General features: G+C 36.9%; 1 protein-coding gene and 1 long non-coding RNA gene across 22 annotated transcripts in view; one reads left to right on the top strand and one right to left on the bottom strand.

Annotated features, from left to right (window-relative positions):
* tmcc1b (transmembrane and coiled-coil domain family 1b) overlaps positions 1 to 14,918 on the bottom strand; it is a 45,229-nt gene that overhangs the window by 24,801 nt on the left and 5,510 nt on the right. For 6 of the 21 annotated variants that reach the window (XR_015502033.1, XR_015502029.1, XR_015502035.1 and 3 more), the window contains exons 3-5: positions 6,775 to 6,821; positions 4,798 to 4,924; positions 3,013 to 3,775 (exon numbers count right to left, since the gene is read on the bottom strand). Coding sequence is in view for 9 of the 21 variants with exons in the window: in XM_087272614.1 (XP_087128740.1) it covers positions 3,013 to 3,606 (594 nt within the window). In the remaining 12 variants the exon portion in view is untranslated. 21 annotated transcript variants of the gene reach the window in all.
* The window catches only part of LOC147841755 (uncharacterized), a 2,761-nt gene continuing 964 nt past the window's right edge, over positions 13,122 to 14,918 (top strand). The window contains exons 1-2 of the long non-coding RNA XR_015502593.1: positions 13,122 to 14,690; positions 14,817 to 14,918. The exon at positions 14,817 to 14,918 is cut by the window's right edge and continues 964 nt beyond it. This is a non-coding gene — a long non-coding RNA (uncharacterized LOC147841755). The remainder of the gene's footprint in view (positions 14,691 to 14,816) is intronic.

Genomic DNA, 14,918 nt, shown 5'->3' with positions numbered 1-14,918 from the left:
ACCTTGGTAAACTGGTCATGTGGTTGACAGGTCATTTGATAAGGTCCAGATGATATCAGTTTGAGATGTTCCAGCTGACTTGCAAATGCCTTTTTCACACCTAACTGGTCAAAAGAGGATTTTCTGCTCGTTTATCCAGGAATCAGTTCTGTTTGATTAACAAAAGTGTTAAAGCCTCTTACGGAGCTAAGCTAACTCTGTACGTTGGCCTCTAGTTTCACTACCAACATAGTAAGCTGTGAAACTACACTGTAATTGCATTTAGAGGCTAGCATATGGGGAAAAACACTATTATATATATATATATATATATATATATATATATATATATATATATATATATATACACTATATACTATTTTATATATATATAAATAAAACATTTAAAAGTTAAATAATTAAATATTAAAAATATATATATATATATAGATGCATCCTGAAATAAATGTGGAGCTTATGTTTGGAAACTTTTACGAGAGAGAGAACTTTCTCGATGGTGCCACTTAGTTCTTCAACAACAGGTGAGATGAAGCACTTTGGCAGTCACCCAGACAATTTAGTGTGTCTGGTGGAAATGCTTAGCTGTTAAAAAGGCATGCTTAAAAGCATAGTACTGTGAACTGTGAGTATAATGACCCCCTAGAGACTTAATCCAGTATTCTTGGTCAACTTTTTTCCCGGTAAATAAATTCTGATTGCTATTTTGAGTGAGCAGTAGCAAAAAATTAACTGGTTTTTCAACAATCTGAACTGCAGTTCTAAATAAAGTTGCTGCACCTGTCCTGCTAGAGCAAACTTAACCTTGACTGTATCCTTGAGGACAAATGAAAGCAAACAGCTATTCTGATCCTACATCCTGGTTGGAAAGAGGGAGGAAAGCATTGAATTTGACATAATGCTCAATGCTGACTGCAGAAGTGCTCTGAACTGAAGTGCATCCAAAGACCTGGCTAAATATAGCAAGGCTTAGAGAACATAGTGACCTGCTACACAAGCTTCCTGACCTGTGAACGCTGTCAACTCATCCATCCATCCTGGAGGTTTCTTTCAGACACACGCAGCAGGCAACAGATTGCCATCTGCACAGATTGCTGTTCAATTCAAATCTGTCTTCCCATTACTTTCACACAAGCTACTATCACCTTTTAATAAACACTGTTCACATCCCTCTGGCAAAATGATTACAAGTACGTGAAAACCATGATGGGCCAAACATACTCTTGTAATTGTACAATTCCTCATTTGAATTTTTCAAATGTTTCATTTGAAACATTTAAAAATTAATGCATCTATTACTACATTTTATATAATATTGGTTTCCTTATTTTGCTGACGAATTATTTTTACACTAAAGAAATAATACAGACAGGTTTGCGATGTTTAACCTGTTGTTAATGAAAAACGTATGAACAGTCATTATAATACAAGTCATTTTATCTAATGGATAAATGTTAAGAAGTTGACAAAGAAATACCAAAGGTCAGAACACAAAATACTAAAGTGTAGAATAACTAGGCATGTTTCAATAGCATTTTTCCTTTTCCGATATTGACTCTGATACCTGAGCTCATGGTATCAGCGATAACGAGTGCTGAATCGAAACCCGAGTGTGTATCTGTAGAAATAATTGTGTATACTACTAGCCCTGTAGAAAATGACAGAATAATTTACGTTGTGCTTCACACTTAACCATTAAAAAAAAACAAATACAACTAGTTTTATTATCAGACATTCATTCACCAGTAAAAAAATTGACTGTACTTTACAAGCTCAGCCACAAATCAAACACTATACACTGAAAAAAAAAACTGTATTTTTACAGTATAACTTAGTATAAAACACTTGGTAAAAAAGTCTGCATAAATTAAAGAAATATAAAGCAAAAAATAAACTCTTTGAAACTTAAAATTCAGTATTGTTAAAAAAAAATTAAATAGTGCATTAGCAAAGCTAGCGGACATATGTCTCATTTAAAAATATGGTATCCGATTAGTTTGTGTTTTCAAATACTTGCCAACACCGATGCTAGAATTTTTGCAGTATCTGCAAGTATTTCCAATAGTAGTATATATATATATATAATAATAATATATATAATACGGTATGTGAACTAGGGGTGTCAAGATGAATTGTTTCCTTGGTGCACCACGATGCAGACGCGAACAATTTAGAATCAGTTCAGTAATAATCATAGCCGATTATTATGTACTGATGTCATTTATCACAACTGTGTTATATGGCGGTAGCTTACTATCGTGAAGGATGAGACCGTGAGTAATTAAAACGCTCTAACTACTTAAAAAGCAGATAACTGCACAATTCAGTCCTTGTGAGTTTGCTGGACAGCCTTTCACTGACAGGCAAGTACATCACATCCTACATAGGAAAAAATGAAAGCTGTTAACCCTCTCTCTCTCTGCCTCACTCTTTGTGGCGCCTTTGAACTGCTGGTGTATTTGTGAGGTAATGTTTGATCTACTTTCTCGGCTGTTACAACTATAACGTTACTTGTGGATCCAGACACAGTGGATCATGTAGTTCTGTGCATGTACTAGAGTTTTATTTCATACATTCAAAAAGAGTGTGTTTCTTTGAGCAGGTAAAACTAAAGGTACAGTACATATTTCTGACTGCTTGTTTTAATACAAGAATTATTGTGTTGCCAAGTAAAATATCAAATTGTTAACGTAAAGCGTTAATGCACCGTGATGCACCAAGATATCAAATTGAATCAAATCGACAGCATGATAATCGTAACGAACCGTGAGACCAGTGTAGGTTCACAACTCTAATCGGAACAACCCTAAAAAGTACGGCAACAGAATATAATAATATATAGCTAAATGAAAAGCTTTCTAGTGTCCAACAACCTAGATTTTGATCTAGATTTTTTTAGATTTTAGATTTTTTTCCAAACTTCTTTATTACTGAAACCGTAGATGATAATGGCTGGCAATGACAATCAGTGATCGTGGTAGACTTGATGTGTGAAGTACACTATATGACACTCACCCGATCAGCCTCCTCGGTGGAGTGGTACCCTGAGGTCAGCAACATGTCCACCAAAGCTGGGCTGCTGGGTGTATCGGTGGTAGAAGAGGAGCGTGGCCGTCCTGCCTGCAGCAATGGGTCCTGGGTACTGCGCCTGTGGATCTGAGGACTGCCTTTTTGGGGGGCCTCCCCTACCCCCCCTGCCTTGCTGCGGCGGCTCTGCAGGCTGGTCCCTCTCTTCATCATGGGGGGGCCTCGAATCTGCTGCAGCACGCGACTCAAAGCTGCAGGGGGGGCGGAAGTGTGAGGGTCAGAGTTAGGGGCGACCGTGATGCCTTGCGCTTCCCCCAACTCTGGCCCCACTTCTGGAGGTTCAAGGATGGGGCCTGTGGAAGAAGAGGTGTAGTCGTGTGGCGAGACGGATGAACGCCTGCGCTGGGGTTGGAAGAAGTGCTTCAGGCCATGGCCCAGCGCGCCCATGTTCTCCAAAGCATTGTGGGTAATTTTGGACAGGCCGTGATCAGGCTCGGAAGCCCTCCTGCTCACCTCCCGCTCTGCTCGACCCCCAGAGTCTGGCTCCTCCGCCCCAGGCTGCTCGCTACCACCCTGGTCCATCAGGAGGCGCCAGTCTCACTCAGAGGGTCAGCACAGGGGTCTAGCTAAGCCCCGCCTCCACCAGCCCCCTGATAGGCTGTTTCAAAAGCCAGGAAGCAGAGGGTGGCAGCAGTCAGGTGGACTCTGAGAGCGTACATGCATCTGTGGTTTGGCGCAAAGTCATGCTCGTCTACCACAGAAGGAAAATAAAATGGATTATGTCATGCAGCTGTGAGCGATGGAAAACAAGCTACAACTACATCACAAAAGCAGCACATTGGATGGCTCAGAGGCAAGAAGATGCAGCTGACTTTTTTTTTTTAGCCCTTTGTAGATGGATTGCATTGCCATTTGTGATCATGTCTCGCCAATATATTAATGAGAGTGAAGTCATGGATTAAATAAGCCACACCTCAGAGGTTCTGAGCCAACCAACTAAAACTACATTAGCAATATCACTACTGACAGGTACTAGAAATCTACAGCCATGGGTTTTGCCAAGCAAATGAGGTATGACAGCACTACAAAAAGCAAACAATGAAGATGCTAATTTCTGAAATGCCTGAAGGGTCTTTGGGTCAACTGTTATGAAAACACTTCTGGTGCAACAGATTTAATTGCACAATTTCTGACCCTTTTTTGTAAATCATTGCAGAAATTCCTCAAATAATCCCTATAAGCTCCCCTGTGGATAAGGTCAAAAGCATGTATGCAAAATAGGGCTACACGATTTGATGGGAACAAAAATCAATTTCATATTTTGTAGGATGTTTTTAAGACTAATATTATCATCTTAATATGACTTTTTTTTAAAACATCACACCACCAGACCTTCTCATTAAAAGGCATAGTTCACCTGAAAAAATCTGTCATCATTTACTTCCCCTTCATTTGTTCCAAACCAGTTGAAATGTTTTAATGTATAACATATCTTGAAAATAAAATATATTAAAGTATGTCGGAGATCTGTCACCAATGACTTGCATAGTATTTGTTTTTCCTACTATGGATGTCAATGGCTACCATATCTTACCACATACCGAGCTCAACAATAAGGACTGCCCGATGGCCAGGGGCCAGCATGCAAGCTGTTCAGGACAGTAGACTTAGTAGTAGTTTTACTGGTCGGCCTGGGCCAGTGCTGCAATGTCACTAAAGTTTAATTTGGCAGTGACTGTTTGTCAATTGTGTGCAAATAGGGTGTTTTCTCACCTAGTCGTTTGTCCAGTTAACGCGGTTCTTTGCATATGTGAATCCCGTAATTGCTTTCAGATTCGCAATCCATGATCCTGTCTGAGGTCGCCTGAATGAGTTGGTCTCTGCTCGATTGAAATGAACTCTAAAGCAGATCGATTGTAGTGAGAAAGCAAAATGATACAACTAACTAACAACCAGGCTATATCACAGTGTATTATGGTTGTGTATTGCCATATATTTGGCTATTCGAACAGAGAATTCTAAGTCGGGTGGGATGTCACTCCTACAGGCAAATGCGCATTTCATGTCAAATACGAAAATGAAAGCATGCTGAAATATTACAAGAGCGGTTTATCTGTTAGGAAATTGACAGAAATCACCCTCTGATCCTGTTTCCATGTTTTAATCTTATGATATTTTGCATTAGGCCTATTGTTTTGTTAATTTCTGCCCTGACACCTCGAGAAAAAGATCGACATTGATGTGCTACATGATCAGACAGCAGTCTCTGTTATTTCTGTCTATGATTTAAACCTATATGCATAATTCAAGCCAAAGTTTTCTTTATTAGATTGAATAATTTAATAGATAGATTTTTACAAAACTTGACAACTGAAATGAGGCTATGTATGAGGAAGTCTTACCTCTCTGATTTATAATTTGTGACGATGTCTGTGGGTCGCAGTGTTCAAGTGCATATTTTTGCTTATTAAATTATATATATATAATTATTAAATTATATATAAATTATAATTTATATATATATAGAATATTCTTTATAATATATAAAGAATAGGCAGAATTTTCTTGTGTGGGTGAATTATACCTTTTTTTGAAGATTTTTTTTTTATTGTGTAGATATGTATGGCACATTTTGTCCCCAAATGCAACTTACCTGTTAACATACCCTAACATGCAACTTGAACTTAACAGCAAACACTGTAAGATATTGAGCTGTTCACTTGTCATATCACAGTGCCATAATGCGCTTTGAAACAGTCATCAAAATCTCAAGCTTATTTTAAATAATCGTGCAGCCCTAACTCAAAGTTAAGGTGTGAATGTATGAAGTGATGAGTTATAGGTTTGGCGTTGTTAGGGCCTACTCACACTATGCTATCCGAACCGTGCCCAGGCCCGTTTCCCAAATCATTTGAGAAGTATTAGTGTGCTTAATCGGTTCCCTTGGCCGGCCCTGGCCCGGTTGGAAGAGGTGTGCCTGAGTCTGAGAGCGGTTCACTTGGGCTTTAGCGCGGTTGTGTAACGCTTGAGTGCAAAACGCGCCTTAGCCAGAAATTGAAAGCGAGACGTGACTCTTATGGGACTGTTTAATATGGATTAATTCATCATTCTCACTGTTCAATGAACGCAAACTGTCGTAGTTTATTAAAGACGCAGACTCCTCACTGCACGCCAGCTGCGCACCTTCAGCAAACATCCTAATTCCTGCAGCACGAGAACTTTATGACTGTTTATGAGCATCAAAAGTGGCTGATCTGTCAGGCGAAATATTTGACTGTGTTTCACGGCATCCCAATTGACTAAGCACTATAACTAAAGAAATCTCCACTGTGCTGAGTGAGAGCACTTACTGAACAGCGCAGCATCGATGATGTAAGCTTGCCCAGGCCCAAATGTAATGCGAGTGCAGGCGGTCGGCGGAGACAGGAGAGGGGGCAAGGGTGCTTTGGCCCGATTCACGGCAACTGTACATAGTGTGAGTACGCCCTTAAACACAGAAGTGAACTTGGTGAGGTGACAAACCCTTAGTGTAGCCGAGGCAATTCCACAACCCCAGATGGCCACTCAACAAATCATTTATCCACAAAGCACAACCTTTTTTCAACTCAGTCTAGCTTATTTGTTTTGGACATGCTCAAATTAGTTTAGACTGACATGGCAATCTCTTCATGACAATATCACAATAGATGTTGAAAGACTAAATGATAAGGAGTTAAATAGGTTTAGAGAGAGATAAACAGTGCCTCCTACCATTAGTCCAGCCTGGCCTCCACTGGCTTACAGCAGTTCAGAGTTGGCTGTAAAGAGAAAAAAAAATGGTTTTCAGATGAGACTCAGATGACACAGTACAGATTAAACATTACGCTCATTCACTTCAATGGTACGGATTCACACAATGACAACAGGGTGTGCTCTTGTTTGGATTATGATGCATGATTTTGGCAGAGGCCGTTGAGTCATTTCCGGGAACATAACTTCTCATTACATCATTAGATGACACGGTGCATTACCAGCATCCTAAACAACCTTTTATTTTCTTGATCAAATTTGCCATACTAATTTTGTTAACTGCTGAGTAAACAAACATGTCAAACTTTGCAAAAAACCTCATCAGGATGTATGAAACAAGTATTTATAAAACAGCCAGAGCTTAAGGTGTGTCAAACTGGTGGTTTGAGTCTGGTGGTGGCTTAAAATGGGCCTTGAATGGAGAGAATAACAGCCAGCTGTAATCCTCTTTATTCAGCTTACTTCAACACACATGATGCCTCATACTGCAGTACCACAGCGCTCCAAAATAAGTTCAGCTGTTAGGAGAGTGAAATAGTGACCGCTCTCTTTTTTTTATCAGCTTTGGTGTCATTTTGCAATTGGAATGCAAAAGATTCCTCAATAGAGTGCAGCGGTGAACTCCCTCTTTATTAGCAGCCTAGATCCTGAAATTAGTTTCCACACAGGGTTTTTGAAAATGCGTTATAGCTCATGAACCAAGACTACTTCATGGCATGAAAGATTAAAAGTACTACTGTCTAGTGAAGCAATGGAAAGCACACAAAAAAAACAATAAAGATATATAAAGGCATTGATTTAACTTTGTTATAGATTTTTTTGTAAAACATTATGGGTGTACTGGTACATGTTATCAGCCTGATCTGTCATGGTACAGGAATGTACAACAGCTTAAGAGCCATTCAGCATTTAGCCAGCACGAAAACGTCCATTGCAGTGCACAGAAATTGTATTTAAAAATAAATAAATAAATAAAAACATTTCTTCCTGAGCTAAGTTGACATCAAATAAAACAGTGGTCATGCCAACTTGTTTTGGTAAAGAGAAGCTTGCACCGGCTGCAAGATCTTCTGATTGGTCTACTGTATGGCTGCACAATATGTTGTTTCAGTATTGATATTGTAATGTGCAAGAGTGCAATAGTCACATCACGGAATCAGTCAAGTTGTGATAATTAATCAGAAATGAAAGTTCACAACATAGTGGCAGGCGACGTGGTGGCACAGTATTAAGTGATGTTGCCTCACAGCAAGAAGGTCGCTGGTTCGAGCCTCAGCTGGGTCAGTTGCCATTTCTGTGTGGAGTTTGCATGTTCTCCCCACGCTCACGAATGTTTCCTCTGAGTGCTCCGGTTTCCCCCACAGTCCAAAGACATGTGGTTCAGGTGAATTGGGTAAGCTAAAATTGTCCGTAGTGTATGTGTGTGAATGAGAGTGTATTTCCCAGTGATGGGCTGCAGCTGAAAGGGCATCCGCTGCGTAAAACATGTGCAGGATAAATTGGTGGTTCATTCCGCTGTGGCGACCCCACATTAATAAAGGGACTAAGCTGAAAATGAATGAATGAATGAACATAGTGCCATCATTTCAAATTGTAAACTTAGAGTGAAAGTTAATTATTTGCATTTGTTTTTAAGGCCTGTGACCAAGCATTTCAAGCTATCATCTCAAAAACATTGCATTGCATTAATTAGATGCTTTGTTTCCAGTGAAGACTTGTTCATGCTTTTATCGGCAGTAGGTTGGATTACTGTAACGGCCTCCTCACAGGCCTTCCCAAACAGACAGTCAGACAGTTACAGCTCATCCAGAACGCTGCGGTCAGGATTCTGACCAGAACCAGAAAATCAGAGCACATCCCATCACACCTCAGATACTTACACTGGCTCCCAGTTACATTCAGAATAGATTTTAAGATATTATTACTGGTCTATAAACACTAAATGGCCTAGGACCTCAATACATTACAGATATGTTCAATGAATACAAACAGATCACTCAGATCTTTAGGATCAAATAAACTAGAAATTACAAGAGTTTAGTCGAAGCAGGGTGAATCGGCTTTCAGCTACTACACCCCTCACTGCTGGAATCAGCTTCCAGAAATGATCAGATGTGCTTCAACATTAGGCACATTCAAATCAAGACACATCTGAAAACACATCTGTTTAGCTGGGTCTTTACTGAATGAGCACTGTGCTACTTCCAACAGAACACACTATTGTTTTTGTCTTCTTTTTCATTCTTTTATAACCTGTTTAAACACATTTTATCTGTTTTTAACAGGGTTTTTTAATCATTTTTTTTATTATATTTATTACTTTTTTTCCTGTATGTAAAGCACTTTGAATTGCCACTGTGTATGAAATGTGCTATGTAAATACATTTGCTTTGCCTAATGTAATGAATTTTGGCACAATAAATTAAACGTTTGCCCCATACAGATCAATTGTACATTTAAATAATTATTTACTCAATGAAAACGATAGTGTTATTATTACCTTATACAGTGGTCATTTCATTTCTGTTGTTGAATACTGTTCGACTCCCCAGAAAATCGTAAGTCATGGCTAACTTAATTCTTTACACAGCGATATTCAAGTCATCTGTTGAAATTGTATTCATATCATATTATATATCGCTGTAAAAGAAAATGTTGCAATGTCAGGTTTTTTTCCAATATCGTGCAGCCCTAGCCTAATGCTTTGAAACTGACATCGATAAGCTGCACTGCTGCATGTAAAACTAGAAATTCAAAAAACTGTCCCATCTAGTTTACACATAAGCCAGTCTGTGGTTTCTTCTCTATACACAAGAGCAGTGATTGAACACCAGTTGGATGGATCTTCCTTGCAAGAATTTGCACTAAAAGATCAAATTTTAAAGTCTATTTTAAATCAAATGCACAACTAAAGGGATAGTTCACCCAAATGAAAATGTAGTCACTATTATTATTATTCATTAAAATTATATTGAATGGCTGTGCTGCCTTTTGTAAATTGTAGTCAAATGTATGGGAAGTATAAGAACAAGTATATTTAATAAAACAAAAACTTAAATGTTATTGATTTACAACCTCGTCTTAAAAGGAAGTTATTGTCACAAATAAATTTCCTGATGAACAAAATTACTCGGATTATTTATTCTGGAACATGATTGTGGCACTCTAAATTAAACCCCAAACTGAACAAATCACATTCAAGATGAAATTAAACTCTTTTAAAAAGCTGATTAAATTATTCGGCTTTAATTTCTTAAATCCTGTGTTTACAAAACGTCTTGAATGTTAACCTCACCACACAGTGTTTTGCCAATTACACCAACATTTCTTCTTACCCTTCGAAAACAAACACCACTGCCAAAAACGATCTTGAAAACCCAAATCCAAACCACAACAAGATCAACCATCCACAGTCAAACCGAGAAACAAGTCAATATGGGTCCCGACTAAACCCAAGGCCTACAACTAGTTTAGCAGGAAACAAACCCACACCCAGCTTAGCCGTAAACAAACCCAGACCTTAATTAGTTCAGAAGCACAGTATCCTCCAGATGTGGGAGTGGCACAACAGCAAGGTGACACACACATAGTACTGTGAAGGAATAGTGGTGTGTGTAGCTTTACTCAGTGTGGAGTGTTGATGTGTCTGTGTCCTACATGCATAATTAAATGGACGAGTGACAGAGTGACGCACACGCCTGGCACAGCTATTCTATAACACAATCATATTTAACGCAACAGCAGTTTAACAGGCCCTGCACACACCCAAGATCACCCTAGGGTGCTGTCACACCAGTTCTATCGCTCCAAAAACATGAGTATTGATGGTACCTTCAGTAACTTGTGTGAGCAACATTCTTTTGAGCAGCCTGTTCTAGTATTTTAGAGTTAAAAATGAACTCTCTACATCTTACAAGGGCAGATAATGTCACAGCAAGTCAATATATGTCACAGGCATGGGCTTTGAACATTTTACAATGTTTGATAGCTCTTACTGGTTTCTTAATATATGTAGAAATAAAAAAATACATTTATGCATTTGACAAATGCGTTTACATACTAAGCCACTTTATGCTTTTGCAGGTTATGGTATACTTTTTTATGTTTTCCAGGAATCTGATCATGACCTTGCTGTTTTTAGTGCCATGCTCTACCAGTCAGCTGACGGAGTCAAGGAAACATTTAAGATTGGATCTGATTCAAAATTTTAAAACCTTAGTTTAACTAGAGTAATTTATAAGATCATTTATAACAGAGCTGAAGATAGAAATGTTTAGTTTATTGTAGCAAAAGAAAAGTATTGTCTCCGTTTAATAAAAAAAGCTATTTATTGTGCAAATAGAGCTGCAGATTAATGAGACGGAAAATTACTGTGTACTGCAGTACCAATTACTTATTTGTTACATACTGAAAAAACTTTTTCAAACCTAATCCATGTCAATACAGGAATGTAACAACATCATTTTGAACTTTTAGCTACCTTTAACTTTAATAAGCAAAGCATAATGGTATTAAAAATATATATATTTTAACAAGCACAGCGTCTCATGAACAATTAGTTCATTTAAACAATTAGTTGGTTAAATAAGTGTGAACAGATCTCTGATCTCTAGTGTGGTTTGAATGCAATTTGAATGAAACAGACATAAGACATCTAAACAAACCCAAAACAAAATATCATGTGACAGGCTGTGACTATAAAAGAGCCAAGACAAGCAAAATAGAAGTGTGACCACACCCTTAATCATGACGGTTTGAGAGAGATATTAAATTAACAATGCTTGCAACAGGATGAATTAAAAACATTTTCTACATTTTATTCTGAATAAATTATTGCTGTGAAATACTATGCATTGTTGAAGGACTACTTGACCAGTTTGAAATGAAATGTGAAGAATTTACCCAACATTCTTTGGCCTTCGACCCAAATATTTTAAAGACATTCACCTTTATTTTTAAAACTATTTTAAGCTGTTGTTAAAAGTAGCTATAGCTACATCAACACAGGGTCACTAAAAAGCCAATTTACTAAACTTGCCACATAAACATTCTTATAATTTCACCCCACAACTTCTTAATCAAGATATTTTTATACACTGCACACAAACTTAGCCAAATCATTAAAATCCCATAATTTAAACTTGACTCCAGAAGTTTAATTATTCAAAACTCATATTTCAAACTGAACGCAGTATGTCAGCAGAAGTGTTTTCATGTTATCGTAAAGGGATAGTTCACCCAAAAATCATTTACTCACGCTCAAGTGGTTTGATACTTTTTATGAATTTCATTCTTCTATTGAATGTAAATCAAAGGCGGCAACACCAAGGCTCCAAAAATACAAATTTATTAAATTAAAAAGACTGACACAGAGCGTGTAACATTTCGAGCTGCCGGCTCTTCATCAGACAATGTTTTTCACAATCAGGTGCTTCTTTTTATACACTTCCGGATCACATGATCTCCTCTCGCATATATGCCAACATATACATACATGCATATGTATACATACACAATCGTTCATATATGGGTCAATGACGTGATGCTCATTTTTTTGTGTCCATGTCTTTTAAATAAATTCAAGTAGGTTACAGTTTCAAAATAAATAAGCAAATTACTTGCATACATTCTCTATTTTGAGGACCAAGTTTAATTTTTTGGTTTTAATCCATTTTAAGAAAATTTTTAGGGGATTATTGCAAGAATGTCAATGTGGTGTAACCAAAAAAAATTGGTACCAAATAGTTTACCTTGTTTAAAAAATGTGAAAGCCTCAATGAAACATTGTATCGGCTAGTCTGGCATAATTTTACATTAGACATATTTAATAGTAAATAAAGGTAAATATAGCACAATTGTTTTAAATATTATAATTCATTTGGGGAATTTTGTCTGTCACCTCAAATTTCTGAAATGTCAAGATGGTGTAACCACCATTTATTGAGCCATTTTGTTAATATTGTGCACAAGAGAGTTAGACAGGAAATTGGATCACAGAGAAGAATTCTTGAGAAGACTAATTGCTGCATGCAAAGGTTAGTAACTCTTTTTAAAATTTGAGATACTTTGACCTTTTTAAGGTATGGTCAGCTAATCTTAGATATGCATGTCAAATGGTAAGACCCCAGAAATGCACTGATAATTGTTCAATATTATAAAAATAAGTATTATATTTAAAAGTTAAATTTGAAATATTCCCACCAAGCCCATGTGCTTACATAGATTTTATTGATAATGCCTGTCAACTTTCATTTTAAGTTGAAATGTCAAGGGGTGTAACTGGTTACACCATTTGACTCATATAGCAGGAGTCTTTCTGTTGGGGGTCAATTTAGTCAAATATCATTACTTCATGATGCTGATCAAAAATGCGACATAAATTAGACTACTATTTGGAACTATTTGTGTTCATAGAGTAGATTATTTATTTATTTTTGTTTGAGAAATAGGTGCTTAATCCACAACCTTACTATTAAAGCTCTGTAAACCTAGGATAAAGTTATTTTACTGCACAACATGAATGTTTTTTTTATGTTAATCCATGTTTATATTCACACAATAAAATGTACACACTCTCTAATTCACACACACATTCATACACTACAGTCAATTTAGTTTTTCTAATTCACCTATACCGCAAGTCTTTAGACTGTGGGGGAAACTGGAGCTCCCAGAGGAAACCCATGTCAACTCCACACAGTAAGCCATCCTGGTCCATCTGGGACTCAAACCAGCAACCTTCTTGCTGTGAGACAACTGTGCTAACCACATTAGCCACTGTATCATCCTCCTTTGAAATGTTGTATGTATTTTTTTTTTCTTCTTGAGAAAGTCTTATTTCTTTTAGTTTGGATAGAATAAAAACAGTTTTTAAAATGTTTAAACAGTTTTTAAGGTCAATATTGTTAGCCTTCTTAAATACAGAACAAACCACAGTTACCCAATGACTTGGCCAATAGATCTTACTTGCCTAATTAACCTAATTACATTTTTAAATGTTACTTTAGGCTGAATACTAATGTCTTACAAATTATCTAGTCAAATATTATGTGCTGTCATCATGGCAAAGACTACGGAAGAAATTAGTTATTAGAATTTATTAATTTAAACTATTTTGTTTAGAAATGTGTTGACAATAATATTCTCTCTGTTAAAGAGCACTTGGGAATTTCTTTTTTAAATAAAAGAAAAAATTAACATGGGAAATGAAACAAGGTTGACGAGCCTCTATAGACTGAGTGCACACAGCCTTAAGTTTTGGAGGTTTTCATACTTGATGCGCTCGCTGTTGTACTATTATTATTAACAACTGGAGGTGACTCGGAGGAACTTTAATGATGAAAAGTTGTGAAGAACAAGTCAGAAGTTGCTAAACAAATGAAATTATTTACAGTTGAAATCAGTTTTTTTTTTTTTTTTTTACAGCATGTCTGATAATATTTTTTTCTTCTGGAGAAAGTCTTATTTGTTTTATTTCGGCTAGAATAAAAGCAATTTTTAAAAGCCATTTTAAGGTAAAAATTATTGGCCCTTTTAAGCTTTTTTCCCCCGATAGTCTACAGAACAAACCATGGATAGACAATAACTTATCTAATTACTCTAACCTGCCTAGTTAACCTAATTAAGCCTTTAAATGTTACTTTAAGCTGTATAAAAGTGTCTTGAAGAATATCTAGTCTAATATTATTTACTGTCATCATGGCAAAGAGAAAATAAATCAGTTATTAGAAACGAGTTAATAAAACTATTATGTGTTGAAAAAATGTGTTGAAAATGTGTTGAAAAAAATCTTCTCTCTGTAAAACCGAAATTGGGGAAAAAATAACAGGGGAGCTAATAGCTCAAGGGGACTAATAATAATTCTGCATAATTCTGACGTTAACTGTATAAAATAAATAGTTTGTGGATAAGTTGTGGATACACTCATGAAATGATTTGTTGTCAGTCAGTCGTGTATGCTTGCAAATATTGGCCTTTAATCCCAGCACCAAGGCAACAACGAGTAAGCAGCAGTTCTTACGTACTAGTGTCGTACTAGTGTTTGGCAAATTGTTTTTAAATCGCTTAGAAGTAAAATAGTGGATTTTTTTCTAATATCATCTACT

Source organism: Danio rerio, chromosome 11 (genome assembly GCF_052040795.2).
Source record: "Danio rerio strain M-AB ecotype USA chromosome 11, GRCz13ab, whole genome shotgun sequence".
Lineage (NCBI taxonomy): Eukaryota > Metazoa > Chordata > Actinopteri > Cypriniformes > Danionidae > Danio > Danio rerio.
This window is presented reverse-complemented; position numbering and strand designations above follow the sequence as displayed.